At 37.9% G+C, this 27,498-nt stretch overlaps 1 protein-coding gene across 1 annotated transcript in view; it reads left to right on the top strand.

Annotated features, from left to right (window-relative positions):
* The window catches only part of RXFP1 (relaxin family peptide receptor 1), a 139,820-nt gene that overhangs the window by 89,468 nt on the left and 22,854 nt on the right, over nucleotides 1–27,498 (top strand). The window contains 6 exon segments of the mRNA XM_064383786.1: nucleotides 4,626–4,697; nucleotides 9,302–9,373; nucleotides 9,463–9,534; nucleotides 13,266–13,340; nucleotides 23,183–23,254; nucleotides 25,211–25,282. Coding sequence (XP_064239856.1) covers nucleotides 4,626–4,697; nucleotides 9,302–9,373; nucleotides 9,463–9,534; nucleotides 13,266–13,340; nucleotides 23,183–23,254; nucleotides 25,211–25,282 — 435 coding nt within the window.

Below are 27,498 nucleotides of genomic sequence, written 5' to 3'. Positions count from 1 at the left end.
TATTGTCCCCTACTCTCTTCTTGCTTGTATGGTTTCTGCTGAGAGATCCACTGTGAGTCTGATGGGCTTCCTTTTGTGGGTAACCCAACCTTTCTCTCTGGCTGCCCTTAGCATTTTTTCCTTCATTTCAACCCTGGTGAATCTGACAATTATGTGCCTCGGGGTTGCTCTTCTTGAGGAATATCTTTGTGGTGTTCTCTATATTTCCTGGACTTGGATGTTGGCCTGCCTTGCTAGGTTGGGGAAGTTCTCCTGTATAATATCCTGCAGAATGTTTTCCAGCTTTGATTTGTTCTCCCTGTCACAATCTGATACACCTATCAAATGTAGATTAGGTCTTTTCACATAATCCCATATTTCTTGGAGGCTTTGCTCATTTCTTTTCACTCTTTTTTCTCTAATCTTGCCTTCTCATTTTACTTCATTGAGTTGATCTTCGATCTCTGATATCCTTTCTTCTGCTTGGTCAATTCGGCTATTGAATCTTGTGTATGCTTCGTGAAATTCTCGTGTTGTGTTTTTAATCTCCATCAAGTCATTTATCTTCTTCTCTAAGCTGGTCATTCTAGTTAGCATTTTGTCTAACTTTTCTTCCAGGTTCTTAGTTTCTTTGCATTGGGTTACAACACGTTCATTTAACTCAGAGAAGTTTGTTGTTACCTACCTTCTGAAGTCTGCTTCTGTCGATTCGTCAGACTCATTCTCCATCCAGCTTTGTTCCCTTGCTAGGAAGGAGTTATGATCCCTTGGAGGAGGAGAGGCATTCTGGTTTTTGGTGTTTTCATCCTTTTTGTGCTGATTTCTTCCCATCTTCATGGATTTATCTACCTGTGGTCTTTGTAGTTGGTGGCTTTCGGATGGGGTCTCTGAGCAAGCATCCTTTTTGTTAATATTGAAGCTATTTCAGTTTTTCAGTTTTCCTTCTAACAGTTGGCCCCTTTGCTACAGGACTGCTGGAGGTCCATTCCAGACCCTGTTTGCTTGCGAATCACCCATGGGGACTGCAGAACAGCAAGGCTTGCTGCCAGTTTTTTCTTCTGTTATCTTCATCCCAGGAGGGTACCTGCCAAATGTCAGCCAGAGCTCTCCTTTATGAGGTGCCTCTTTGGATACTCAGGGGTCAGGGAGCTGCTTGAGGAGACAGTCTGCCCCTTATCAATTTCAGGTGCTGTGCTGGGAGCTCTGTGGTTCCATTTAGAGCTGCTAGGCAGGTACATTTAAATCTACTGCAGCAGAACTCATAACTGTCTCTTTTCCCAGGTGCTCTGTCCTGGGAAGGTGGGGCTTTATTTGTAAGTTCCTGATGTGCTGCTGCCTTTTTTCAGAGATGCCCTGCTCAGCAAGGGGGTAGTTTAGTCACAGTCTGCCAGCAGAGGAGCTGCTGAGCTGCCATGGGCCCTGCCCACCTGCTGTGTAAACTTCCTTGTGGTTTTGTTCACAGAGATACAGTTAGAACTGCCTCAGTAATGGTGGACTGCCTCAGTAGTGGTGGACTGCCTCAGTAATGGCGGACATCCTTTCCCCCACAGAGCTCGACTGTCCCAGGTCCAGCTGCACTTGCTGCGAAAGTCAGAGCATTTCAGATTGCTGGTCTTTGTGGGTGTGGGACTCACCAATCCAGATCACCTGGCTCCCTGCTTTCAGCCCCCTCTTTTTTAGTTGAATAGGTGGCTCTGTCTCCCAGGCATTCCAGGCACCAGTTGAAACAGCTGCCCAGATTTGTGTGAGTTTTTGTGCAGAAACCCACAGCGACAGCTATAACAGCTGTGCTGGAAACTTGTGCTGCTTTTCGCCCAGGAACCTCCTGGTCTGTGGGCAGTAAAAGCTATGGGAGTGGTTCAGTATCTGAACCGGAGTGCTGGAGTGGATGGAAAAGCCCCTGACGGCCTCCCTTGGGTATGGAGGGGTATCCTCCAGGGATTGCACTTTCCGGGTAAGGCAGCACCCTTCCCTGCCTTGGCTTGCCCTTCCGGGGATACACCCACTGTGCCACCAGTCCCATTGAGATGCATCTGGTACCTTGTTTGGAAATGCAGAGAGAACTCACACACTGCGCAGGTCTCACTGGGAACTGCACTCCAAAGCTGTTCCTATGCAACCATCTTACTCCACCTCTGACAGGTCTTCCTCAATGCTCACCTTAAGAGAAAAATGTAATGATCTTTCACCAGGTCCACCATTAAGAAAGTGAAGAATTTGTCCATGTGTTTTCAAATTCATTCTCTACCTAAAATAGCAAATCACTGTGGGTGGCAGCCTCCGAGCATGTTGTCTTGGAGACTTGATTCCATTTTCACATCTGCCTTGTGAGTTGGGTTTATTTTGCCCTTGAGTGGTATCTGGCATGCTGGCTTCCCTTTGGAACTCAAAATCCACACTGGCCCAGGTGATGTTTACCTGTCATTTAGGTCAACTTTGTGACTAACTTATGTTGTCATATGGTGAATTGTTGGGTTTAGATACTCTGTACTTAAATCACACTAACTAAAAAATATCTCAGAATTTCTTGTTTTATTTCTATAACAATATATATTGGTTCTTATTTTGGTTTTATAATAGAGAAAACTGATAAATGAATATATATCTGACATTTTTAATGATAAGAGGTGGAAATAGAGTGGGATCAGAAGAAAAATTAACCCACTATATTCAAAGAAATGTTCTACAGACCCAGATAGTATGCAGAAATGTTCTGCAGACCCAGATAAAATAGAAATTCTAATGAAAATGACTTTTCAAAATTTCATTCTGAGTATTTATCAGTTAAAAGAGAAGAAATTTTCATTATTAGGCCTGACACAAAACTTCAAGAGTATACTGACTTACTCTATTTTCCGATTTTTGGAGACTGAAGAATTTTTCTGTAGCGTCACTTGATTTAAAGGAGCTAGACTACAAATCTAAATATCAAAGTTTGGATTTATGTAATGCAGTGGCTTAGCATTTTTGCACAATAGACATTGAATTAATTCTCTTTTTTGAACTAACTCCCATACTAATGTGGATGAATTAATTTCTGAATGACCAATTTGTTCCACATAACAAAATGATCAAAATAGCCTAATTGTTTGAAAATTTCTAATTGGTTATTAAAGGTCTATACCTTTAGACCTCCAGGCAATGCAGTCTATTTCTTAGTAGATCATTATAATACTATAAACAAACAAACAAATACATGATAAATGAGAACCATTCATTACCTACTACATGATAGGGTCCACAGCATGTCAGGTTCAGGTGAATAATAATTTTTTTTTTTGAGAGACAGGGTCTCACTCTGTCACTCAGGCTAGAGTGCAGTGGTATTATCATAGTTCACTGCAGCCTCAAACTCCTGGGCTCAAGTGATCCTCCCACCTCAGACTCCCAGGTAGCTAGGACTACAGCTATGTGCCATCACACCTGGCTACTTTTCTTAAGAGATAGAATCTCACTATATTGCCCTGCCTGGCTGATCTCAAACTTCTGGTTTCAAATGATCCTCTTGCCTTGGCCTCCCAGAGCTCTGGGATTATGGGCATAAGCCACTTTACCCAGCCTATAATAAATTTTATAATAACATTTCACAATCAAAGTTAGGTTTTCTTGCGTATTGAAGAAATATGGTACTTTTTCAGTCAAAATTTCTAATTAACTGAAAGTTCACTCATATTGATTTCTTTCTTATTGCTCCTAAAATTTATAACAAATTACATGTAAACTTTCAGGACACTCTAAAGAGCAATGGTGACCTGCACTCAGAACAAGAAGGCAGCCTTGAGGTTCTTACTTTATCATTCCCACAATCTGGGGCAAGTACATGTAGAAGTGGAAAACTTCACGTGGGTGCAAAGATGCAATAGCTTGTACTCTGGTACCCATTTCCTTTGACCTTCAGTTAACTCAAGGTCATATTTTCAGTATTACTTAACTATGTAAGCCTGCATTCTTGTCTTGACATGCCGATCTAATTTATAGTCTTCTAGTCCTGATTATTTTAATTTATGTTTTTCTCTTTTGCCAGTTTTTCTCCTTATAAACTTCCTCCAAACAGTTTTTGGAGCAAGGCTTGGATATCAAATTAATGAGATCACAATTGACTTGGTTGACAGATTTGTGATTAGCATAGAATATGGTTTGGGATATTACAAACATCATACACTTTTAGGTTGGCTAGCACTGTGTTGAGCACTTAAGTTTAAAGAATTATAGCAAGAAATGTATTAAAAGTCTTCTACACTTCTGATTCATGAGGGCTTTACTATGTGTTAACATTTTATTTCTAGAAAATTCAAATAGTAAGCTTTGACTATTATTCATTCACCTTTATAACTAGAATTTCTAAATACAAATCAGCCTAATTGTACATAAATTTAATGGAAACATGAAGTGACATGATATCCAGCTTCACTAAATTATTTTATAATGTTTACCTTTTTCAGTTTTTTGAAATTTTTAATTGTCATCAAATACATATAACAAAATGTGGCATCTTTTTGTGTCTATATTTTTAAGTCTAAATTCAGAGACATTAAGTTTATATTGTTATACTACCATCACCATCATCCATCCACAGAATTCTTTTGGTCTTGCAAAACTGAAACTCTCCTTCATTTTTTTTTTCTTTTTAATAATCCTTTTCACAGGTACCTGCAAAACAATAAGATTACATCCATCTCCATCTATGCTTTCAGAGGACTGAACAGCCTTACTAAACTGTAAGTACCAGTGTGAATTAATTTACCCATTCCACGGTAGTCTGACAGCCTAGACTATTCCAATCCAGACCAGCCTCCTTGTCCACAACAGTGCCAAGGAGCCATGCAAGTGGTGCTGAAGGGGCAGTAGAGCACCGTGGCTAAGAGCGTGGGATTGTGAGTTAGGCTTCAGTACGAGTCCTGATTGCCTTACTTGCTGGGTGTGTGACCTTGAGCAATTTAGATTCCTTTTTTTTTTTTTTTTTTTTTTGAGATGAAGTCTCACTCTGTCACCCAGGTTGGAGTACAGCGGTGTGATCTCAGCTCACCACAACCTCCACCTCCTGGATTCAAGCAATTCTCTGCCTCAGCCTCTTGAGTAGCTGGGATTACAGGTGCCTGCCACCACACCTGGCTAATTTTTTTTTTTTTTTTTTGTATTTTTAGTGGAGATGGGGTTTCATCATCTTGGCCAGGCTGGTTTTGAACTCCTAACCTCATGATCCACCCGCCTTGGCCTCTCAAAGTGCTGGGATTACAAGCGTGAGCCACCATGCCCAGCCAATTTATATTCCTTTCTAAGCATTAGTTGCCTTTACTATAAAATACAAATGATAATGTCTCCTACCTCAGGGATGTTGTAAGAAACAAGAAACTCCATGGAAAGCATTAGGCACACTGTGCCTGAAACATAGTAAGAATTCAACGTATATTCACCACGGTGACAGGAGTGATGACTGAATGAATTTAGACAAAGTAAAAGCCTGATGCAACCAGGCAGGGTGGCTTATACCTACAATCCCAGAACCTTGGGGGACTAAGGCACGAAGATGCCTTGAACCCAGGAGTTTGAGGCAGCAGTGTGCTAGGATTGCCCTACTGCACTCCGGCATCCAGCTTGAGCCATAGACCAAGACCCTGTCTCTGAGGGGAAAAAAAAAAAAGACTGATGATGATATTTGTGAAGAAGAAGAAAAAACCCAAAGACTTGCCTAGTTATTCAATTATTATTTTTTCACTAATCCCACTTTTAAAAATGCATGAATACTGTAAGGTTAAAGAAATAAAGCTTTTTGTGATAAAATATACATAATATAAAATTCACCATTTAATCACTTTTAAGTAGACAGTTCAGTGGCATTAAGTACATTCACATTATTATGCAACCATCGTCACCATCCACCTCCAAAACTTTCTCATCCTCCCCAACTGAAACTTCATATTTGTTAAACAATATTTCTTCTTATCTGTCTCTCCCTGTTTCCCCCTCTCTCAAACCCCTGATAATTATCATTCTACTTCCTGTACTTATTAATTAACTACTCTAAGTACTTCATATAAGGAAAATCATAAAATAGTTAGTTTTTTGTGTCTGGCTTATGTCACTTAGCACAATGACTTTATGTTCATGTTGTAACATGTATCAGAATTTCTTTTTTTAGGGCTGAATAATGTTCCATTGTATTTATAGACCACATTTTGTTTAACTATTTGGCTGTCGTGAATAATGTTGTGAATAACTGTTGGCTGTCGTGAATAATGCTGCCATCGACACAGGAATATGAGTATCTGTTTGAGTCTCCACTTTCACTTTCATTTCTTCTGGGTATATACCCAGAAGTGGAATTGCTGAGTCAGATGGTAACTCTTTGATTTTTAAGGGACTACCATTTGATGTGATTTTGATTTTTTTTTTTCCTTTTTTTGAGACAGAATCTCGCTCTGTTGCCAGGCTGGAGTGCTATGGCGCGATCCTGACTCACTCTCGGGTTCGAGTGATTCTCTTGCCTCAGCCTCCTGAGTAGCTGGGACTACAGCCACGTGCGGCCAAACCAGGCTATTTTTTTTTTTTTTTTTTTTTTTTGTATTTTAGTAGAAATGGGTTTCACCATGTTGGCCAGGATGGTCTTGATCTCCTGACCTCATGATCCACCCACCTCGGCCTCCCAAAGTGCTAGGATTACAGGAATGAGCCACCGTGCCTGGTCTGATTTTGATTTTTTTTAAGGGACTGCCATACTGTTTTCCACAGCAGCTGTACCATTTTACTTTCCAACTAGTGATGCGCAGGAGTTCCAATTTCTCCACATCCTCACCAACACTTGTTCTCTCATCTCATTTGTTTGTTTTGACAATAACTATCCTAATGGGTGTGAAGTGTTATCTCATGGTGCTTTAAAAAAAAAAAAACAAGCTTTCTCAAAGTTCCATTTTATTGAGTTCTGCAATGCAGCATTCTAGAAGTAACTGAAAAGAAATACAACCAAAAATCACATAAATAAATAACTCCCTTTATTTCCATTTATGTCCCCTTGTTTTCTTTCTCCTGTTCTCTATCTTAACCCAAGAAACCCATTCCATCAGATTTTTAGCTTGTGGTATCATAATTTGGGATTGAGTCAAGAAGAGCACCTAATAATTCACTAACAAAATGGAAGAAGACTTCAGGAGACTCGAAGCCTTAACACTAATCACTTTAGCCACGCCCTCTTCCCTTCTGCCCCATCCCTGCTCTTTATGTCTTAGCAAGTAGCCAGCATCAATATTGGAGTCACTCTCATCAGGCTCCTGACTGTCTTCTTGCCATTTATCTTTGCAAAATTTACTGAACACCATCGTTTGACTTAACATTCAATGGATGTGGAAGAAGCTCTTGAAAGGCAGTACAGAACTGGAGTAAAAACTTTAAAGTGTTCTCCATCTCTTTTCATAGCTTTTCTATAGCACTGGAATATTGTTAACTGTTAAAGACACCACATATTTCTAGTTAAATAATCATTAGAAATCTGCTGATTTATGGATCTAAATAATCATTAGATCCATAACTATTCATTAACCCTCAAAGAGTCCAAGTATTTTAGGTAGACACCATGAGGGCATAGAAAGATAAATCAGGCTTGCTCTTTTTATGTAGTTATGCCTTGGTGTTTCGGGTAGATCACTGAGCTACCACTGGGGAGAGGCAGGACTCCTGTTCTCTAGAACTTTATCATCTAAGATGGGAAAACAATGCCAACAAATATACAACATTAGAGAACCATTTTTTAAAAGTACTTCAGTTCCAAACCTGTGTTGCTGAAACCAAAACTGCTATGACAGTTCACTGAAAGGAGTGATTATCTCAGGTCCAAAGCAGTAAAGGATGGCTCTGAAAAATAAAGAGGACTGGGCTAAACAGATGGGCGTAGGGACAAATAGTAGATCATATGCGTTTTACCAGGAGGGTTTCTGTATAAAAGAACCCCCTGAGGTTGTAAGTCATTTCTTACCCTTTACTGTGCCCACCTGGGCTCCAGGTTTGCAAAGGAGGGAAGAAACAGGCTCTATCATGGGGTGCCATTGCTCACTACCCCTAAGCAAAAGTCAAACCTGGCAAGGGAGAACAGATTCTGGCAGGAGAAATTTTACAGGATGTTTACTCAAGATATGAAAGAGTGAAGAGAGAGAAATGTTACAGGATGTTTACTCATGATATTAAAGAGTGAAGAAGAGAGAGAAATCAGTGTGAATCATGTATTAGTGGAAGTGAAGCTTGAACTCTTACTTGCATATGAGTCATAAGCAGAAAGAAAAAGGTAAGAGGGAAGAAATTGGAATGAGAGGCTTGAGCAGAGATACTGCTATAAAACATAATAGGTGCTGAATATTACAACCATAGGAAGTAGATAGTGATATTATCCCCATTTTAGAGTTGGGGAAGCTGAGGCTTACAGGAATTCATTGCTTGCTCAAGGTCACTGTTAATAATTGTTAATATCAAACTATTTGATAAAGATTTAGTGCAGTGAATTGCTACACTAAAGAGATTGAGACAGGAGTGAACACAGCAAGAAGAGATCAACACAATAGAACAGAGAGTTATTTCACTTTGCAGAAGAGTGGGAGGTAAAGATGGGCAAGACAGAGTCAAACTCTTCAGCAAGGCATGCAATACCCTTTTGTCCAGACAGGCCCCTGCCTGCCTCCTAGGTTTATCTCCTGCCTCTCCTCACAGCTTCCTCATGGTGAGTTCCCACTGAATTACCTGGTGATTTCTTAACTTGTCGCTCTCTCATACCTCTTGCTTTTGCATAAGCTTTTTCCTCTGCCTAGAATAGCTCCTGCCCATTCTTTGCTTTGTGAATTGCATGTCTTCATCCAAGACCCTTCTCAATTGTGCCTCTGTTTAGTAAAGCCTTCTCCTGTCTCCTCAATCCTCCACACTCTGCTCTCCCCATCCCTCGCAAAGCTGGGTGTTTTCTCCTCTGCAATGGCAGAGCAACCATACCTTAGACGCTTCCCTCTGCATTCCCTGACATTACAAAGTAATCTGTTCACATGCTGTGGCCTCTCCAGACTCAAAGCCTCTTAAAGAAAAGGATGGCATGCTTAGCACAGCGCCATGGAGAAAGTATTCATAGGTTAATGAATACATGAATAGATGAATGGAGTGATTAATTATGAGGAAATTTAAAACTAGGTATGATAAGGTACTGATAGCAGTTCTTAGAGAGTCAAAGGCAGGGAAGTGGCATGATGAGAATGCTATATAAAAAACTTTAAGATGAATGATTATTGTTTTTACTTTCCTCATTGTAAGACATCAAAAAGATACGAATTTATTGCAGTCATTTCTCCTTTTCCAGGTATCTCAGTCATAACAGAATAACCTTCCTGAAGCCGGGTGTTTTTGAAGATCTTCACAGACTAGAATGGCTGTATGTTTAATTTATGTGGCATTTTATAGCACAACATTTTAGGTTCTAAAGATATATAAATGAATTAATTTTTTTCTTCTGGCTGGCAGGATAATTGAAGATAATCACCTCAGTCAAATTTCCCCACCAACATTTTATGGACTAAATTCTCTTATTCTCTTGTAAGTACTAAACTAATGCAAATATTTCAATCAAAGGAAAAGACATGAATAAAAATTAATGCTTAAATTTAATACCATTAAATTTGGAATGGTGAAAACCCCAGAAAGCCTTTTCATTAAGAAAAAAAAAAACTTTTCTTCATCATATTCTGTAAGGCTATTTATAGTTACAACAATTTTAAGAGATTTTCTGTCTTCTAGAATATCAGCCCATAAAAACTGAATACATTCTCACTCTCACATTTTATCACAATGTTCTTAAGCACATCATTACCGTTCTATACAGGCAGACCTCAAGGATATTGTGGGTTTGGTTCCAGACCACTGTAATAAAGCAAATGTCACAATAAAGCAAGTCACACAAATTTTTTTGGTTGCCCAGTGCACATAATAAAGTTATATTTACACTATACTGTAGTTAAGTGTACAATAATGTTATGTCTAAAAATATGTACACCATAATTTTAAAATGCTTTCTTGCTCAAAAGTGCTAACAATCACCCGAGTTTTCAGCGAGTTGTAATTTTTTTGCTGGAGGAGGGTCTCGTGTTGATGTTGATGACTGCTGACTAACCAGAGTTGTGGTTGCTGAAGGCTGGGGTGGCTGTGGCAATTTCTTAAATTAAGATAACAATGAAGTTTGCCGTACTGATTGACTCTTAATTTCATGATCGATTCATCTATGGTATGCATGCTATTTGCTAGCGTTTTACCCATAAGAGAAGTTCTTCCAAAATTGAAGTCAATACTCTCATATTCTGCCATTGCTTTATCAAGTAAGTTTATGTAATATTCCAAATACTTTGTTGTCATTTCAACAGTGTTTGCAGCATCTTTACCAGGAGTAAATTCTATCTCAAGAAGCCACTTTCTTTACTCATCCATAAGAAGCAACTTCTTATCCGTTCAAGTTTTCTCATGAGATTGCAGCAATTCAGTCTCATCTTCAGGCTCCATTTCTAATTCTAGCTTTCTTGCTATTTCCACTACATCTACAGTTACTTCTTCCACTGATGTCTTGAACTCTTCAAAGTCACCCATAAGGGTTGGAATCAACTTCTTCCAAACTCCTGTTAATATGAATATTTTGACCTTGCTTCTATGAATCACAAATGTTCTTAATGGCATCTAGAATGATGAATACTTTCCAGATGATTTTTAATTGACTTTGCCAAAATTCATCAGAGAAATCACTATCTATGGCATCTATAGCCTTACAAAATGTATTTTTTAAATAATAAGACTTGAATGTTAAAATTAGTTTTTGATCCATGGGCTGCAAAATGGATGTTGTGTTAGCAGGCATGAAAACAACATGTATCTCTTTGCACATCTCCATCAGATTTCTTGGGTGACCAGGTGCATTGTCAATGAGCCATATATCTTGAAAGGAAATCTTTTTTCTCTGAGCAGTAGGTCTCAAGAATGGGCTTAAAATATTTAGTAAACCATGCTGTAAACAGATGTGCTGTCATCCAGGCTTTGTTGTTCCACCAGTAGAGCATAGGCAGAGTAGATTTAGCATAATTCTAGAGGGCCCTAGGATTTTTGGCATGGTAAATGAGCATTGACTTCCACTTAAAGTCACCAGCTGCTTTTGCCCCTAACAAGAGTCAGCTTGTCCTTTGAAGGTTTGAAGCCAGGCATTGACTTCCCCTCTCTAGCTATAATGTCTTGTAGGGTATCTTCTTTCAATAGAAGGTTGTTTCATCTACACTGAAAATCTGTTGTTTAGTGGAACCACCTTCATCAGTGATCTTAGCTGGATCTTCTGGGTAACTTGCTGCAGCTTATCCATTAGCACTTCCTGCTTCACCCTGCAATTTTGTGTTATGGAGACAGCTTCTTTCCTTTCCTCATGAATCAACATCTGCTAGCTTCAAACTTTTTTTCTGCAGCTGCCCCACCTCTCTCAGCCTTCATAGAATGAAGTAGACTTAGGTCTTGCTCTGGATTAGGCTTTGGCTTAAAGGAATGTTGAGGCTGGTTTGATCCTCTATCCAGACCCCTTAAACTTTTTCCATCAGCATTAAGACTGTCTCACTTTCCTGTCATTTGTGTGTTCATTGGAGTAGCACTTCTAAGTTCCTTCAAGAATTTTCCAATGCATTCACAAGTTGGCTAACTGATGCATGAGGCCTGGTTTTTTACTTAGATTTCAAAATGCCTTCCCCACTGTGCTTGATCATTTCTAGCTTTTGATTTAAGGTGAGAAAGTATATGAGAAGTATATCTTGAAAGGAAATTTTCTTTTTCTGAGTGGCAGTTCTCAAGAGTGGACTTAAAATATTTAGTAAACCATGCTGTAAACAGATGTGCAGTCATCCAGGCTTTATTGTTTGATTATACAGCACAGGCAGAGTAGATTTAGCATAATTCTTGAGGGCCCATAATTCTTGTGGGACTATTTCTTTCATTTGAACAATTAGAGACCACTGTAAGGTTATTAACTGGCTTAATTTCAATACTGTTGTGTTTCAGGGAATAAAAAGGCCTGAGGAAAAAGAGAGAGAAGGGGGAATTGCTGGTTGGTGGAGTGATCAGAACACACACAACACTTATATATTAAGATTGCTGTCTTGGCCGGGTGCGGTAGCTCACGCCTATAATCCCAGTACTTTGGGAGGCCAAGGCAGGCGAATCATCTGAGGTCAGGAGTTCAACACCAGCCTGACCAACATGATGAAACCCTGTCTCTACTAAAAATACAAAATTAGCTGGGCGTAGTGGCACATGCCTCAGGAGTCTGAGGCAGGAGAATAGCTTGAACCTGGGAGGCAGAGGTTGCAGTAAGCTGAGATCGTGCCATTGTACTCCAGCCTGGTCAACAAGAGTGAAACTCCATCTCAAAAAAAAAAAGAAAGACTGCTATCTTATATGGGCACGGTTTGTGATGCCACAAGAACTGCGATAGTAACCTCAAAGATGACTGATCACAAATCACCACAAACAATACAATGATAAGAAGTTTTATGGCTGGGCAGGATGGCTCATGTCTGTAATCTCAAGCTTTGGGAGGTCAAGGAGAGAGGACAGCTTGAGGCCAGGAGTTTGAAACCAACCTGGGCAATATAGCAAGATCCCATCACTACCAAAACAGCATTGGTTTTTAGTTAGCAGAGCATGGTGGTGCATGCCTGCAGTCCCAGCTGCTCAGGGGGCTGAAATAGGAGGATCCCCTGAGCCCAGTAGTTTGAGGCTGCAGTGCCCCATGATCACACCACTGCATTTCAGCCTGGAAAACAAGGCAAGATCCCGACTCAAATGCAATATCTGCAAAGTGTAATAGAGCAAAACACAATAAAACAAGGTGGGCCGGGTGCAGTGGCTCATGCTTGTAATCCCAGCCCTTTGGGAGGCCAAGGTGGGTGGATCATCTGAGGTCAGCAGTTCAATACTAGCCTAGCCAACATGGTGAAACCCCGTGTCTACTAAAAATACAAAAATTATCCGGGCGTGGTGGTTCATGCCTGTAATCCCAGCTACTTGGGAGGCTGAGGCAGAAGAATCACTTGAACCCGGAAGGCAGAGGTTACAGTGAGCCAAGATTGTGCCACTGCACTCCAGCCTGAGTGACAGAGTGAGACTCCGTCTCAAAGAAAAACAATTAGAGGGGAAAGACAACTAATCTAGTGGATTTTTGTGGTTTCATAATAATAATAATGACATGTTTGAACCAAGATGAAAAGAGAACCAGAAAAATGTTACTTGTTTGTTTTTTCCTTTTTCAGAGTCCTGATGAATAATGTCCTCACCCATTTACCTGATAAGCCTCTCTGTCAACACATGCCAAGACTACACTGGCTGTAAGCAATTGTATCTTTATTTTTAAAGAACTCAACTAAATTTTCTGTGTTTACCTAATTCATTTCAGATATAAGATTGTTTTAGGGTTTTTTTTTTTCAATGATAAGGTTTTTAGTATCATACCACTTTTCCTCAAACTGCTTTAACATGATTTTTATGTTAAACATCTACATTATCTTAACTAACTTCTCTAAACTCTCAACAACAGAAAACATCTCAAAAAAACCAAAAAAACAAAATGTATATATATGTGCTGGAGCCAGGAAGAAGAAAGACAGAGGGAATGTCACAGCACCTATATAACATCTCCCCCTTTCTGCTGATATACTCACCTACTAATTTCGCACAGAAAGACTAAGTTGTTTTAATTTCACTCTTAAATTCTGAAAAATAAGAATATGATATTTAGCATTTATTTTTTAAAAACTAATCATGATAAAATATGTTCCATGGAATATTTTACACAGTAGCTTTTCTCATAGTAATAAATATCACTCTACCATTCAGAACTCAACCATCCAGTAAATTTGCCTATTTAGAATACAGGTAAAAAATAAAAGGAAGAAATAACCAAAATAACTATTAATAAGTTCAATCAACAAACTGCATATGCAGTATCATGTAAAAACTCCCTCTGTCTCTTATTTTATGGAAATCTCACAAATTGGTTGTTTTATTTCTAAGCTCATAGCAAACTAGAAATGTCAAAGTAAAAGGAAGAGGAAAAGTTAGAGTCAGAAGCATTGATTGTAGTCAGAAGTAACAACTGTCAACTTGATAAAAAAGCATAAGTGAGAAATGCTTTAAAAAGCAAAGATAGTAATTCAAACTGTACTAATTTGCAACCTCTTAGGAAAAAAGCAAACATCCTGAAGAGTTACTAAGTCCAGTAGGCATTTTGATATGACAATACAATACTGAATTATACATTGAAAACAAGCTAAAGCCATAAAGTAAAGGGCAAATTAAGTTCAATATCCTTCATTAAAATTAAATTTTGGTTCAAATGAATATATTAGCAGCTATTACAGGCTTAGAAATCCCAACTTTGTAATGAAGCACAATTGAATAATGCTTACATAATTAGCAATTAAAAATGTGTGCATGGCTGGGCACAGTGGCTCATGCCTGTAATCCTAGCACTTTAGGAGGCCAATATGGGCAAATCATAAGGTCAGGAGTTCGAGACTAGCCTGGCCAATATGGTGAAACCACGGCTCTACTAAAAATGCAAAAATTAGCTGAGCGTGATGGCAGGTGCCTGTAGTCCCAGCTGCTCCAGAGGCTGAGGCAGGAGAATCATTTGAACCTGGGAGGCAGAGGTTGCAGTAAGCCGAGACTGCACCACTGCACTCCAGCCTGGGTGACAGAGGGAGACTCCATCTCAAAAAAAAAAAGTGTGCATTTAGACCAGATGCAACTGTCAGCAGTATTATGTACAGGCAATAGTAAACCTTGCCTTTGTTTTTCAAAAGGCAGGAAAATATACCATATACTTCAGATAAAAATCAAAATGATTAAGACTTATTACTAAAAAAAATAGACTTTTAAAAATTTTGTTGCTAAAGTTTTCACATTCTAGCTATCCAAAACAACTTATTTCATATGAATTCCTGATCGTGAAAACTATCCTGATTTTAATGCTAGTAATAATAATGCTTTGCTTTATAATTATTCACCTTTTTAAAAACGAATTATACTATTCTTTACCTTGCATGAACTTTCATTTAGCACAGTATGAACTAGAAAATCTGACAGATTTGTTGGCCAAACATCATTTTAACGCTGATGTAGGGGAAAAATACATACAAAATAAAGAGTCAGATGACAGCCCAGGAAATTATGCTGTAAACGCCACAGTAAAAGTTGTAAAATTCAAAAAGAAAGAAATATAAGTAATAAGTAAGCATAAGGACAGATATGGCAATAGCCAAAGGTGAACAAAAGTCAAGAAATAAATTTTTCTTTTGAGATATTAAGCAAGTTTATTTATTAGCCAAAAGAGCCAAAATGAAAAGCATGAAAATATAGAAGACAATGGGTATACATAATAGTGCGAAATTCTAAAAGACATGAAAAAGAATGAACAATAAAAAGTGATCTCTCACACACACACACACAGAGCAGTGAAAATGAACAAACTATCGGTACTTCAGTCAACATGACTGAATTTCAAGAACATATGAATTACTTAAGAAAAGGTCACAGAAGACTACATATATTACAATTCCATTCCTAGAATATTGTGATTAGGATACAGAAAGCCACAAGACAACAGTACTTCCTCTCTACCAATAAGAAAGAGCTTTACAATCCACAAAGTCATAATTTTCTGGAGCCCATCAGTAGGCTACAGTCATAAGGTAGCCAAATAAAAGGAATTCTAAGAGGCAACAAGGAGAGATGGGACATACATACTATTTCACCTTTGGCAGAGCACAGGATGAAGAGTTGGCTAGCATGAAAGCAGGTACAAAGAAAACTGCTGAAACTTTAATAAACTTGTAAGGTTAAGTGTGGGCTAGTATAGCACTTTAGAAGAACTAGTAACCCCATATGTAGGAGAAGTTACCTATCTTTAACAAGCTCTTTTTCACTGGTCTCCACCCACTCACAAGAAAATCTAGGAGTAGGTAAGGAAACCAGACAGAGCCCATTGGTAGCACACAGAGACAAAACTCCACCTTCTTCTTTAACCTCATCCCTCTCAGGGAACAAAAAGCATTAAGCCTTTGGGAGTGGGACAGAAAACGTTCCTGCACCCAGGGACCAAGCAAAGATCCATTGCTTTCCACAGGAGGAATAGAAACTAGAGCATTCTGCCCCAGGGTACCGGCAAAAAAAACCCTCTCCAGCCCAGGTTCTTGCACTGATCAAAGCAGTGGGTAGTGCCCACTTAGATTATGGCAGGAAATGCTGTTATGAGAGTTTGGCTTCTGGGGAAGAGGGAATAGCAAGGCTGAGACAGTCCCATCCCCAAAACGGTAAGGAAATGTAAGTTCATCGTCAAATTATAAAGCAATCAATAGAAGCAGAACCAGCAATAACTCAAATTTCACAACTTCCAAATAAAGACATTAAAATACTTATGATTAATAAGTTAAATAATATAGTGGAAAGATGGATAATATGCATGAACATAAGGGAAATATCAGCAAAAAGATGGAAACTACAAAAGAGAAACAAAAAAATATTTCAACAACCTTAGCAGCAGCCTGAACACAGCTAAGGAAAGAGTCAGTGACCTTGAAGATAGGTCATAGAAAGCTTTCAAATTGAAACAAAAAGAAAAAAGAGAAAAAGATGAATTTACCTTTTTACAGAGAATCCAAAAGCTTCAGGATAATATAATTGTCTAACAAATGTGTAAATGGAATCACAGAAAAAGAATAAAGGAAGAACAAGACAGAAGACATAGCTGGAGAAATAATACCAAGAATTTTCTTAAGTTAACATAATACAACAAACCAGAACTCTAAGAACCTCAGAAAAATCCATGCAGAAGTCCAAGAAAAACTAGATAAATTATAGTCAAACTGCTGAAAATCAAAGATAAAGAAAAGTATCTTAAGGCAATCAGAGAAAATAGAAACATTATACACTGTAAAACAAAGACAAGAAACAACACTAACTTTTTTTAAAAAGCCGGAAGTACTATGGTAACATTGGGGGAAAAGATTTCAGAACAAAGACTATGAGCAGGGATAAAGAGGGATATCATGTAATAATAAAAAGATCAATTAAGCAAAAAGATACAATAATCCTAAATGAGTAAATAGCTCCAAAATACATAAAGTGAAAACAACAGAACTGTAAAGACAAATAGCTAAAAGTCAAAGGATATCATTTAAAGCTGACAAATCTTTGGCCAAGCATAGTGGCTCATGCCTATAGTCCCAACATTTTGGGAGGTGGAGGCAGGAGGATCCTTTGAACTCAGGAGTTTGAGACCAGCCTGGGCAACACAGTGAGACCCTCTCTCTGTTAAAACACATTTCAAAAAATTAACTGAGCATGGTAGTGTCCGCCTGTAGACAGTCCCAGCTATTCAGGAGGCTGAAGTAGGAGCATAGTGTGAGCCTGAGAGATCAAGGCTGGAATGAGCTGATTGTGCCACTGCACTCCAGCCTGGGCAACAGAAGGAGGCCTGTCTCTGGAAAAAAAACAACAACTGACAAATCCATAGGTTAGGTAGACAGTGGTATTCCCAAGGTGAACACTAATAAAAAGCATGTAATTAACCAATATTATATGGTCAAAGAGAGGCAGAGGAGCAGAGAGTAAGACAATGTACACTAATTTTCTCATTTCTTACTGTTGTCAAAAGAAAGAAGGTATATTTCATTGAGTAAAGTTATAAAGATTACCAATAGAATATACAAACTTCTCTAAATATCATAAGAAATACATTTTTTAAAACATCATTAAGTAAAGATAAATATTTCACAAAAAATCATGAGTGAAAGTTTTTTAAACCTATGCAATCATATAATAATATTTTTAAATAACAGACTAAGGCCAACTATATTAGTCATATCAATAAATATAAATAGGCTAAACTCACCTATCAAAGAAAAAAGACTGAGAAATAAGACCTGAAAAGACATTTCTCAAAAAATACTTACGAATGGCCAACAGGCATACGTAAAAATGTTCACCATTACTAATCATCAAAAAAAATGCAAATGAAAACCACAATGAGATATTGCTTCACACCTGTGAGAATGCCTATTATCAAAAAGACAAGAGATAGCAAGTGTTTAGAGGATGCGGCAAGAAAGGAATCCTTGTGCACTGTGGATGAGAATGTAAATTAGTATAGCGGTTATGGAAAACATATGGACTTTCCTCTATAAATTAGAAATAGGGCCGGGAGCGGTGGCTCACACCTGTAATCCCAGCACTTTGGGGGGCCAAGGCAGGTGGATCACTTGAGGTCAGGAAATCGAGACCAGCCTGATCAACATGGTGGAACCCCGTCTCTACTAAAAATACAATTATTAGCTGGGCATGGTGGTGGGTGCCTGTAATCCCAACTACACTAGAGGCTAGACAGGAGAATCACTTGAACCCGGGAGGCAGGGGTTGCAGGGAGCCGAGATCATGCCACTGCAGTCCAGCCTGGGTGACAGAGGGAGACTGCTTCTCAAAAAAAGATAAAACAAAAATAGAACTACCGTTTGATCCAGCAGTCCCACTTCTAAGTATATATCCAAAGGAAACTCCATTAGTATGTCACAGAGATATCTGCACTTACATGTTCATTGCAACATAAGTCACAATAGCCAACATATAAATCAACCTTAGTGTCCATCAACAGATGAATGGATAAAGAAAATGTGGTAGATATACACAATGGAATAGTAGTCGGTCTTAGAAAAGGAGATTCTGTCATTTTTGATAACATGTATGAACTTAGAGGACATTATGCTGAGTGAAATAGGCCAGAAACAGAAAGAAAAATACTGCATCATCTCATTTATATGTGGAATTTTTTTTTTAAGTTGAACACGTAGAAACAAAGTAGAATTGTGGCTATGGGGCGGGCAGGCGGAATAAGGAGATGTAGGTTCAAGGGTACAAAATTAGTTATGAGATGAATAAATATACAGATCCAATGAATGGCATAAGGACTGTATTAATAATACTGTATTGTATAGTGGAAATTTGCTAAGAGGATATAGAGTTCAGTCACTCTTACCATAAAAAAAAATATGTAAGGTGATGGGTATGTTAATTTTCTTGATTGTAGTAATCATTTTACTATGTACTGTGCATCAAAACAAGCTATACATCTTAAAAATATACAATTTTTTAAAGTATGTCATGTAATTGCAAACAAAAGAAAGCAGGCACCATATATTTTATCTAAGCAGGTGAAATTCTGATGTGCATTAAACAACACAATGACATTTTAAAGCTACACCTGCAATTTCCAGTAAAAGATATTACATTATGAGTGTATATACACCAAGGAAACTAACATAGCAACCAGAACAAAAGAAATGTAGACATACGTAAGCAGTAAGAGATAAGTCACCACCTCTCAGTCCATAAAAGATCAAGTAGAAGCAAAATAAATAAATAACATAATAAGTTCATTCTAATCAGTGGGTATCAAATTGCAATGCCCCTTCTCAGCAACAGAACAGCTTTCTTTGGGACAGCAATGTAACCAGCTAAAATATTACATTCCCAGACTTCCCTGCATCCACATATGGTATGTGTCTAAGTTCTGACTAGGGAGGTAGAAGTAGTATAGTGCAGAACTGCAGGAAAATCTCCTTAAGGAGAAAGATACAGGTCCTTTCTTTTCCTTCTTTATCCAGAAAAAAAAAAAAAAAAGAATATGATGGCTTGAGCTTTAGCAACATCTCGTGGCATGAAGACAAGGGCATGTGATCAGTGAATGTGAAAGATCCTGGGTTTCCATCATTCTCAGCAAACTAACACAAGAACAGAAAACCAAACACCGCATGTTCTCACTCATAGGTGAGAGCTGAACAATGAGAACAGATGGACACAGGGAGGGGAACATCACACACTGGGGCCTGTCGAGGGCAGGCAGGCCAGGGGAGGGATAGCATTAGATGAAATACCTAATGAGATTGCGGGTTGAAGGGTGCAGCAAACCACCATGGCACATGTATGCCTATGTAACAAACCTGCACGTTCTGCACATGTACCCCACAACTTAAAGTATAATTTAAAAAAAAAAAAGAAAGAAAGAAAGAAAGTTCCTGGATTTCTAACAACTTTGTAAAACAACAATATCAGCCCTGAACTGCCCAACTCTAGATTTTTTTTCTTGGAGGAAAAAAAAAACCAACATCTCTGTGTATTTATGCTATTATAAATGGATCTCTGTCATATGCACCTGCACCTAATCCTAACAGATATAAACTTGAAAGCAAAGAATGCCCAAAGAACATTCACCAAAATTGACCATATATTTTAGGACATACACATACACAAACCAAACTCAAGAAAACAGATGGACAGGGGAAGGGTCATCTCTTCCTCTGAGAAGGAGACCAGGTGCATTTACAGGTAAGTTTACAGATGCTGGGCAGCAAGTCAAGGCTTTTCCCTTCTTCATCATCTCAATTTTCTCTGTTAAATAGGAGCCAGAAATGTTTAAAAGGTGGAGGAGGAAGTAGACAGAGGGCAAGATCTGCATGTTTTGAATGCCACTAAGGGACAAGCTGAGGGAGAATAGACAAGATGATAAGTTTTGTCTTTTTTTATTGTTGTTATTCAGATTGAAGAACTATCAAAGTTTTCATTTGTATCCAATTCTATCAGGTATAAAGGGAAAAACAAAATGGTTAGGTTCAGAGGCTCATTAGTTAGGAAGAGTGGTAGTTTAAACACAGAAGAAAAAAAACCCTCCCCCTTGTTAACTCCATTAAAGCTTTGAGCTAGGGAGCAAGAAACAGATTTTTTGTTGTTACTTTGATTTTGTTGTTGCTGTTGTTTCTCCTTTAGCTAAGATGTATGTCACAAATGAGATCCCTGTTTATCAAGGACTAAAACCCCTAACTTTAGGAAGAAAATATACGTATTCATTCATATGTATGCTCATATACATGCCCATAGAAACACATCATACAAATGTGACTCCAAATGTTTTTAGTATTAACGCAGAAGGAAAATAACAGTAAATATATAATTCAAGGTTAAAATAAACTGAAAATTAAATTACCAATTTAATCAAATGTCCTTAATTTGTGCCCCAATATGTGCCTCTTTTTGATTTTCACAAATTAGTAAATTAGTACTAACAAATATTTTTGCCCACTTAATAGAAAGCTGTTACATAAGTAACTAAGAACATCAACTCGCCTCATTAAGAGCATTTTGTGAGACCTAAGAGAGCATCACCACCTGGTGGTAGATTCGTGGTAATGATTAGCAATCAAATAGAAGGAAATGGCCAGTCCCTGTCATGGACAACATACATTAGGAGAGGCCAAAAGCCTTAGCCAAACCTAAAACCAAAAAAGGTAGCACTGTAAGTGCTTAGCTACCAACTTAATAGACTAACAGAAATTTTTCTTTGGAAGGGTGATCTAGAATCCACATTTAAGATTCTAATATAATATCCCATGTAGTACAAGAATCCTGTCTACAAAACTATAGAGATATGATACATTGTCTGTGTTAAATACTTGTAGTAAAAAGAAACTTCTCTGGATATCATAGATTGCTAGAGAGGTTTAAATTGACTTTAAATTTGAAATGTTTCATGTCCCTCAATTAGTAAATCTAATTTTGCAATCCAATGCAACATAGAAAACCCCCGATATATTCTACAGCCTGACTTTAACTATATCTCTCTTATCTTGTTTGTGTTTGTTATAAATACACCCTGTTTTCTTCAATTGCCTTGATTTCTAGATACCTTACATCCTGGTCTTCCAGATTTTCTGGATATATTTGATTTGTCAGCATCCATTTTTAATATGGCACCTAAATAAAACTGACTCACATGTAGTCCGTGGAGTATAGGCATTTCTATTAATGCTTTCCATATTTTCTTTCAGATTTTAATGGCTGTATCACACTTCTGCTCACATGTTTTAGTCACAATTATTCCTGAGTAGCTTTATGTTACATGGTGACCAGTAAACTGAGTGTTAGAAGAGACTGAATAGATTTAAGGGCCAGCATTTACTTTTAAAAGCCTATTCCTAAACCTCAGCTCTCTTCCTCTACTCTATAAACTCCCACCATATATTCACTTATAAAAGAAGAGGTACAATAGAAGAGTAACTTCAGGATAACCATGAAGAGACAGTAAACCATAAACATTTTGATAAATTTTGATGCTTAGACCATAAGGAGTTTATGGTGACATAGGCATCATATAGCAAGGGAACCCCAGGAGGAATATATGTATATACATATAAAGACAGCTCTCTGAATTGGCAACACAGAACCTAAGGCAGTCTGCTGTTTGCTCTCCATTTGCACTAGCCTTTGTGACAATATAAAAAAGCAAGTAAGGGTATTCCTAATCCTCTGTAAAGATTATAGAGAATTTTTTTCTGGGGAGTGATTAGGCTGGAAAGGTAGGAGCTAAATATTGTTTTGGCAGTAGCAGCTTTTGCAACAATAATAGAATCTTATGCAGACTGTAGCAAAATAAAATCACACCACTTAGGGGCATGCCATTGGTAACTTTGGACAGATGTTTAATATGATTTATTATAAAATATCTGTTATAAATTTGGTATTTACCATAACAAATGTTTTCGATTTGACTTCTTGTTCTTTTCAGTTTCTCAGAATATACATGCCCCGGCCAGGCGCGGTGGCTCACGCCTGTAATCCCAGCACTTTGGGAGGCCCAGGCAGGTGGATCACCTGAGGTCAGGAGTTGGAGACCAGCCTGACCAACGTGGTGAAACCCCGTCTCTACTAAAAATACAAAAATTAATCAGGCATGATGGCGGGCACCTGTAATCCCAGCTACTCGAGAAGCTGAGGGAGGAGACTCGCTTGAACCCTGGAGGAGGAGGTTGCAGTGACCCGAGAATGCGCCATTGCACTCCAGCCCAGGTGACAGAGCGAGACTCCGTTTCAACATGCCCATATGAACTCACAATACAGATGGGAAGCGAAACATTTTTACTATTAACATCGAAAAAAGGGTATAATATAGATATTATATATATATATAATTTCAGCTGTTATCAAAGTGGCTACAAGTGATAGTCTATATGAAATTAACAGTATGTAACAAAACGTATTTTATTATAAGGTAAATAATTTTAACCAATTTATTTCTCTCTATGATTAACATTTAGCTGTATCATGTTTTATTTTTATGTTCCAGGGACTTTGAAGGCAACCATATCCATAATTTAAGAAATTTGACGTTTATTTCCTGCAGTAATTTAACTGTTTTGTAAGTAATATGCTATTCTTTTGAAGTAATATTATATCTTCTTACAATTCTTACAAACAAAATTAGTCATTTATGTGGACGGACGCTAGCATGAAAATGCATAGTAATTAGTAATTATGGCAAATGTTCACTCTCGACTTGAAGTTTGTTGAAACCAAAATATATGAAGTTCCAACCAAGGGTAACCCCAGATTTAAACACACACGAATCATCAAAATGGCACGATATTATCTGAGACCTGTTTTTTCTCAAACTTAAGTAACATGTGCACTCATTTTATAGAAAAAACTTCCCAGAGAACAGCAAGAGACTGCCATTGGATCTCAGCTTGAGAAACACTAAATTGAAGTCTTAGTCTATAGGAATGTTTATCCTTTGCAAATTGTTACTGCATAAATTAAGTTTTTCTTTATAATTGTGAAAAAAATAGTTATAATCAAAATGAAAAACAAAATACTGCTGAATGCTCACAGCCCTGAGGATGTAATTATAGACATCAAGATAAACCTTAAAGTGTTATTGAGTGTAATTCCTTCTTATGCATCTCTGGCCTATTTTAAATTCACATGGCATTTTCTGTTGAAAGTAAAGGATGTTAGGTCTTCCTTCAATTAAAAAAAAATCCAACTCTCCCATTCACAGCTTATTTTTCCAGAATCTTTTTCAGACTATGGATTGCAACTAATAAGTAGGTGATGAAAGCAATGTACAGCACAATTCAGTATACCCTTGTCAGCATTTTTAAATGAAACAGAATTTAATCGAATAGATTATATCGGACATTAATGCAGATAATAAATGGTTTCATGAGTCTTAGGGGGTGTGTATGTGTGTATGTGTGTATGTGTGTTTTATGATCCAATATAAAATACACTTTTTACTGTTTGTTACTGCAGGAAATATTTGAAAACCATTATTCTAGACCACACAGGATCCATGTGTATAGGCAACACACTAGCTCCCACTGATATTACCATATGTTTTCTCCAATTATACCACCATTCCAACGGGTTCTGTTGAGTTCCAGTTTGAACTCTTCTCCGGAGTTCAGCAATCCTCAGGTGCAGGGTGCTTGATATAAAGTCTATAAAGTCATGCAAAATAGTTTATAGCAATTGCCCAAAGGAAACCAAATCACACCTGAAGGACACGGAACAAATAGATATCTGAAAAACTTAGAATTTCTTTTCTATTGTACTTATATTTATTTTTGAAGGAACCCTCTGTATTAGGAGATAACTTGTGGATTTCCTCTTAAGGTGTTGTGTTTTTAAGGTCCAAGAATATTGAGAAATGGTGGTAATGGTTTGGAGTGCAGGGAGGAAATACTTAAAGATGGGAAAGGCCAATTTGAAGACATGTCATATAATGTTTAAAAAATTAAAAGCCTTATAAAACTTAGTTCTGAGTTTGTCCTCTAGACTAGTTGATAACAGATGAGATCAGTGCAGAAATGTCAAGAGTTAAACAGTCTGATTCAGCATCCCAAATTAGAGATTCTTCTGAAGGGGTTCAGCTAAGGGTGGACTTCCTTGGGCAGCTCCACTCTAAATCACATCAACTAACAAATGAGTAGGAGTGCTGTGGTGTGTGGGCTCTTTTGTTAGACAGATATGCTCTGCAGACCGAAGAGACAAGTCCAAAGCGACTCCTCACGCTCTTGGTTGCAAGATACGCAGTCTGTACTCTCAAAAGTTGGAGTTATCACCATTTCTCTTGCAAAGCTCTTCCCTCTCCATTTCACTTAAAATTTTGAATTTCTATTATTATCATTATTAAAACATTTGAGAAATTTAAGTTAAAATTAAATTGGATAATTTATACTACTTCAAAATATCTTAGGTGAAAAATGTACCGTGTATTCATTATCTTTGTTTCTGCAGACTGTTCCTCTCTTTAGTAATTCTTGTCACTTACTTAAAAATGTTACAATGTATTTTTTTTTTTTACTTTCAGAGTGATGAGGAAAAACAAAATTAACCACTTAAATGAAAATACTTTTGCGCCTCTCCAGAAACTGGATGAATTGTAAGTATGACTGAACATATACTGTTAAGAATTTTCTTTCTGATGTTTTATTGTTCACACTTGTTGTACTTATCCGTGTTTAAACATTTTAAAAATATTACTTATCTCCTCTTTCTAAGCATTATTTATATATATACACCTCAAGCCACAAAGGAATTCAGATAGCTTACAAAAATATATGTAAATTTAAAATATAAAATAAATATTTGAGGAAAGTGTGATAAAGGAAACATAGCTGTAAAGACATAATAAAGCCAGTATAAAATTAATAAATATATTCTACACCACTCTGTTCCACTCCTAAGGAAGGACAGTAAATTTGTGGGGGGCTTTTTATTTTGTTTTGTTTTATGTTTTGTTTCGTTTTGAGACAGGGTCGCACTCTGTCACTCAGGCTGGAGTGTAGTCGTGTGATCTTGGCTCACTGCAGCCTCTGCCTCCTGGGTTCAAGTGATAATCCTGCCTCAGCCTCCTGAGTAGCTGAGATTATAGGCACATGCCACTACACCCAGCTAATTTCTGTATTTGTAGTAGAGACGGGGGTTTCACCATGCTGGCCAGGCTAGTAAATTTGTTATTATGTTTCCCAAAGGATTAGGATTCAGGGACCATACCACTTTGCTGATTTGAAACTACAGGATAATCTTGGATCCATAAGGAAATTAGACACTGTTGTGGATAATATCCCTACCTATAATAATGGAAGAGAGAGAGAAGTTATTTTTATAATGTCCCTTTTTAATGCCAATGACATAATTCCAAAGGCCAATATAACAATTCTATGATGAGTCAAAGCCTGTGGTTTAAGCACATTGTAGTTGATTTTCACAATAAAATGAGATGTGGAACAATGGTGAAGTGCTTATCCTTCAGACCTTTTTTTTATATTTTAGTGTCAATTTTTTTCTTTTCATTTTTGTTTGTTTCTAGTGCCAGGGTGTCACTCTGTTGCCCAAGCTGAAGTGCAGTGGTACAATGATAGCTCACTGTAACCGTGAATTCCTTGGGCTCAAGTGATCCTCTCACCTCAGCCTCCTGTGTAGCTAGGACTACAGGTGCACACCATCATGCCCAGTCAATTTTTTTTTTTTTTTTTTGTAGAGACAGGGTCTCTCTGTGTCTCTCAGGCTGGCCTGGAACTCCTGGCCTTAAGCAATCCTCCTGCCTCAACTTCCCATAGTATTGGTATTACAGACATGAGCCACTGTGCCCAGGTAGTATCTGTTTTCTGGAGAGAATCTGAATGTGGCCAGAGCTACATGTTTGATAATTAGCTAGACAGAACATTGATTTATTAAAACTTTTCCCTAAAAATTAAGGAATACAGTTAGAATGTTATAAAAATAACAACCAGGGTACCTTACCTGAGCACTCAAGAAGTTACAATGTATTTTTCCTGTTATAAGTAAAATTTCGATGCTGCAAAAGAAATAGCACTCAAAGATAATCCTCTCAGCAAGGCAATTTACTTCTGTAGAAGGGTGCAGCTCACAGAAGGAGCAATGGTGGTTGCACACTTGTACAAGTGGGGAAGAGGTGCTTATGCCTGACAGGGGTCATCCCTACTGCTGTGTCATTCCCCTATTGGTTAGGGTTAGACCACACAAGCTAGACTAATCCTGATTGGCTATTTTAAAGAGAGCAGGGGTCCGAGCTAGAGTGGTAGGGTGGGTGTTTTGGTGTGAAGGACAATTACGGGTGGGTCAGAGTAGGTAGCCAGGGGTGACCTAGATCAAAGAAGGTGACCAGAGCAGGTGACCAAGATGAGTCAGGATGGAGCCAGGGGCTAGGGAAACAGATGTGAATTACTGATTAGAACTGGTAGAGAAAGTTGTTTACTGGAATTACGAGGAAGTTAAACTTTAAAATAGAGAATTAAAGAATAAGGGAGCTAAACACACTAACATACTGATTCTGTGAAGAGAAACTTGGGGTTCACTATAACCTTCCTTATGCTAGGTAGAGGGAATACAAGTGCCAGGAGCAGGAACATTTCTCAGGTAAGAATCCTGCATTCTACCCCAAAACATCAGGGAATAAGCCATTGAAAACCCAACATTTATCTGTACCTGAAACATTTTTTGGTGGTCAGCATCAATCATTCACAAAATGTGCAGGAGAATCTCAATAAACAAATAGAACCAAGCATCTGTTGTAGCAACTCCTGGTACATGGCAATTGAACCGTATCATCAGCACATAGGAAAGCAGCCTCAA

This window comes from Aotus nancymaae, unplaced genomic scaffold (assembly GCF_030222135.1).
Source record: "Aotus nancymaae isolate 86718 unplaced genomic scaffold, 86718_ANA_hifiasm-v0.15.2.pri h1tg000033l, whole genome shotgun sequence".
NCBI lineage: Eukaryota > Metazoa > Chordata > Mammalia > Primates > Aotidae > Aotus > Aotus nancymaae.
The sequence above is the reverse complement of the archived record's forward strand: the minus strand, read 5'-3'. Positions and strand labels throughout refer to the sequence as shown.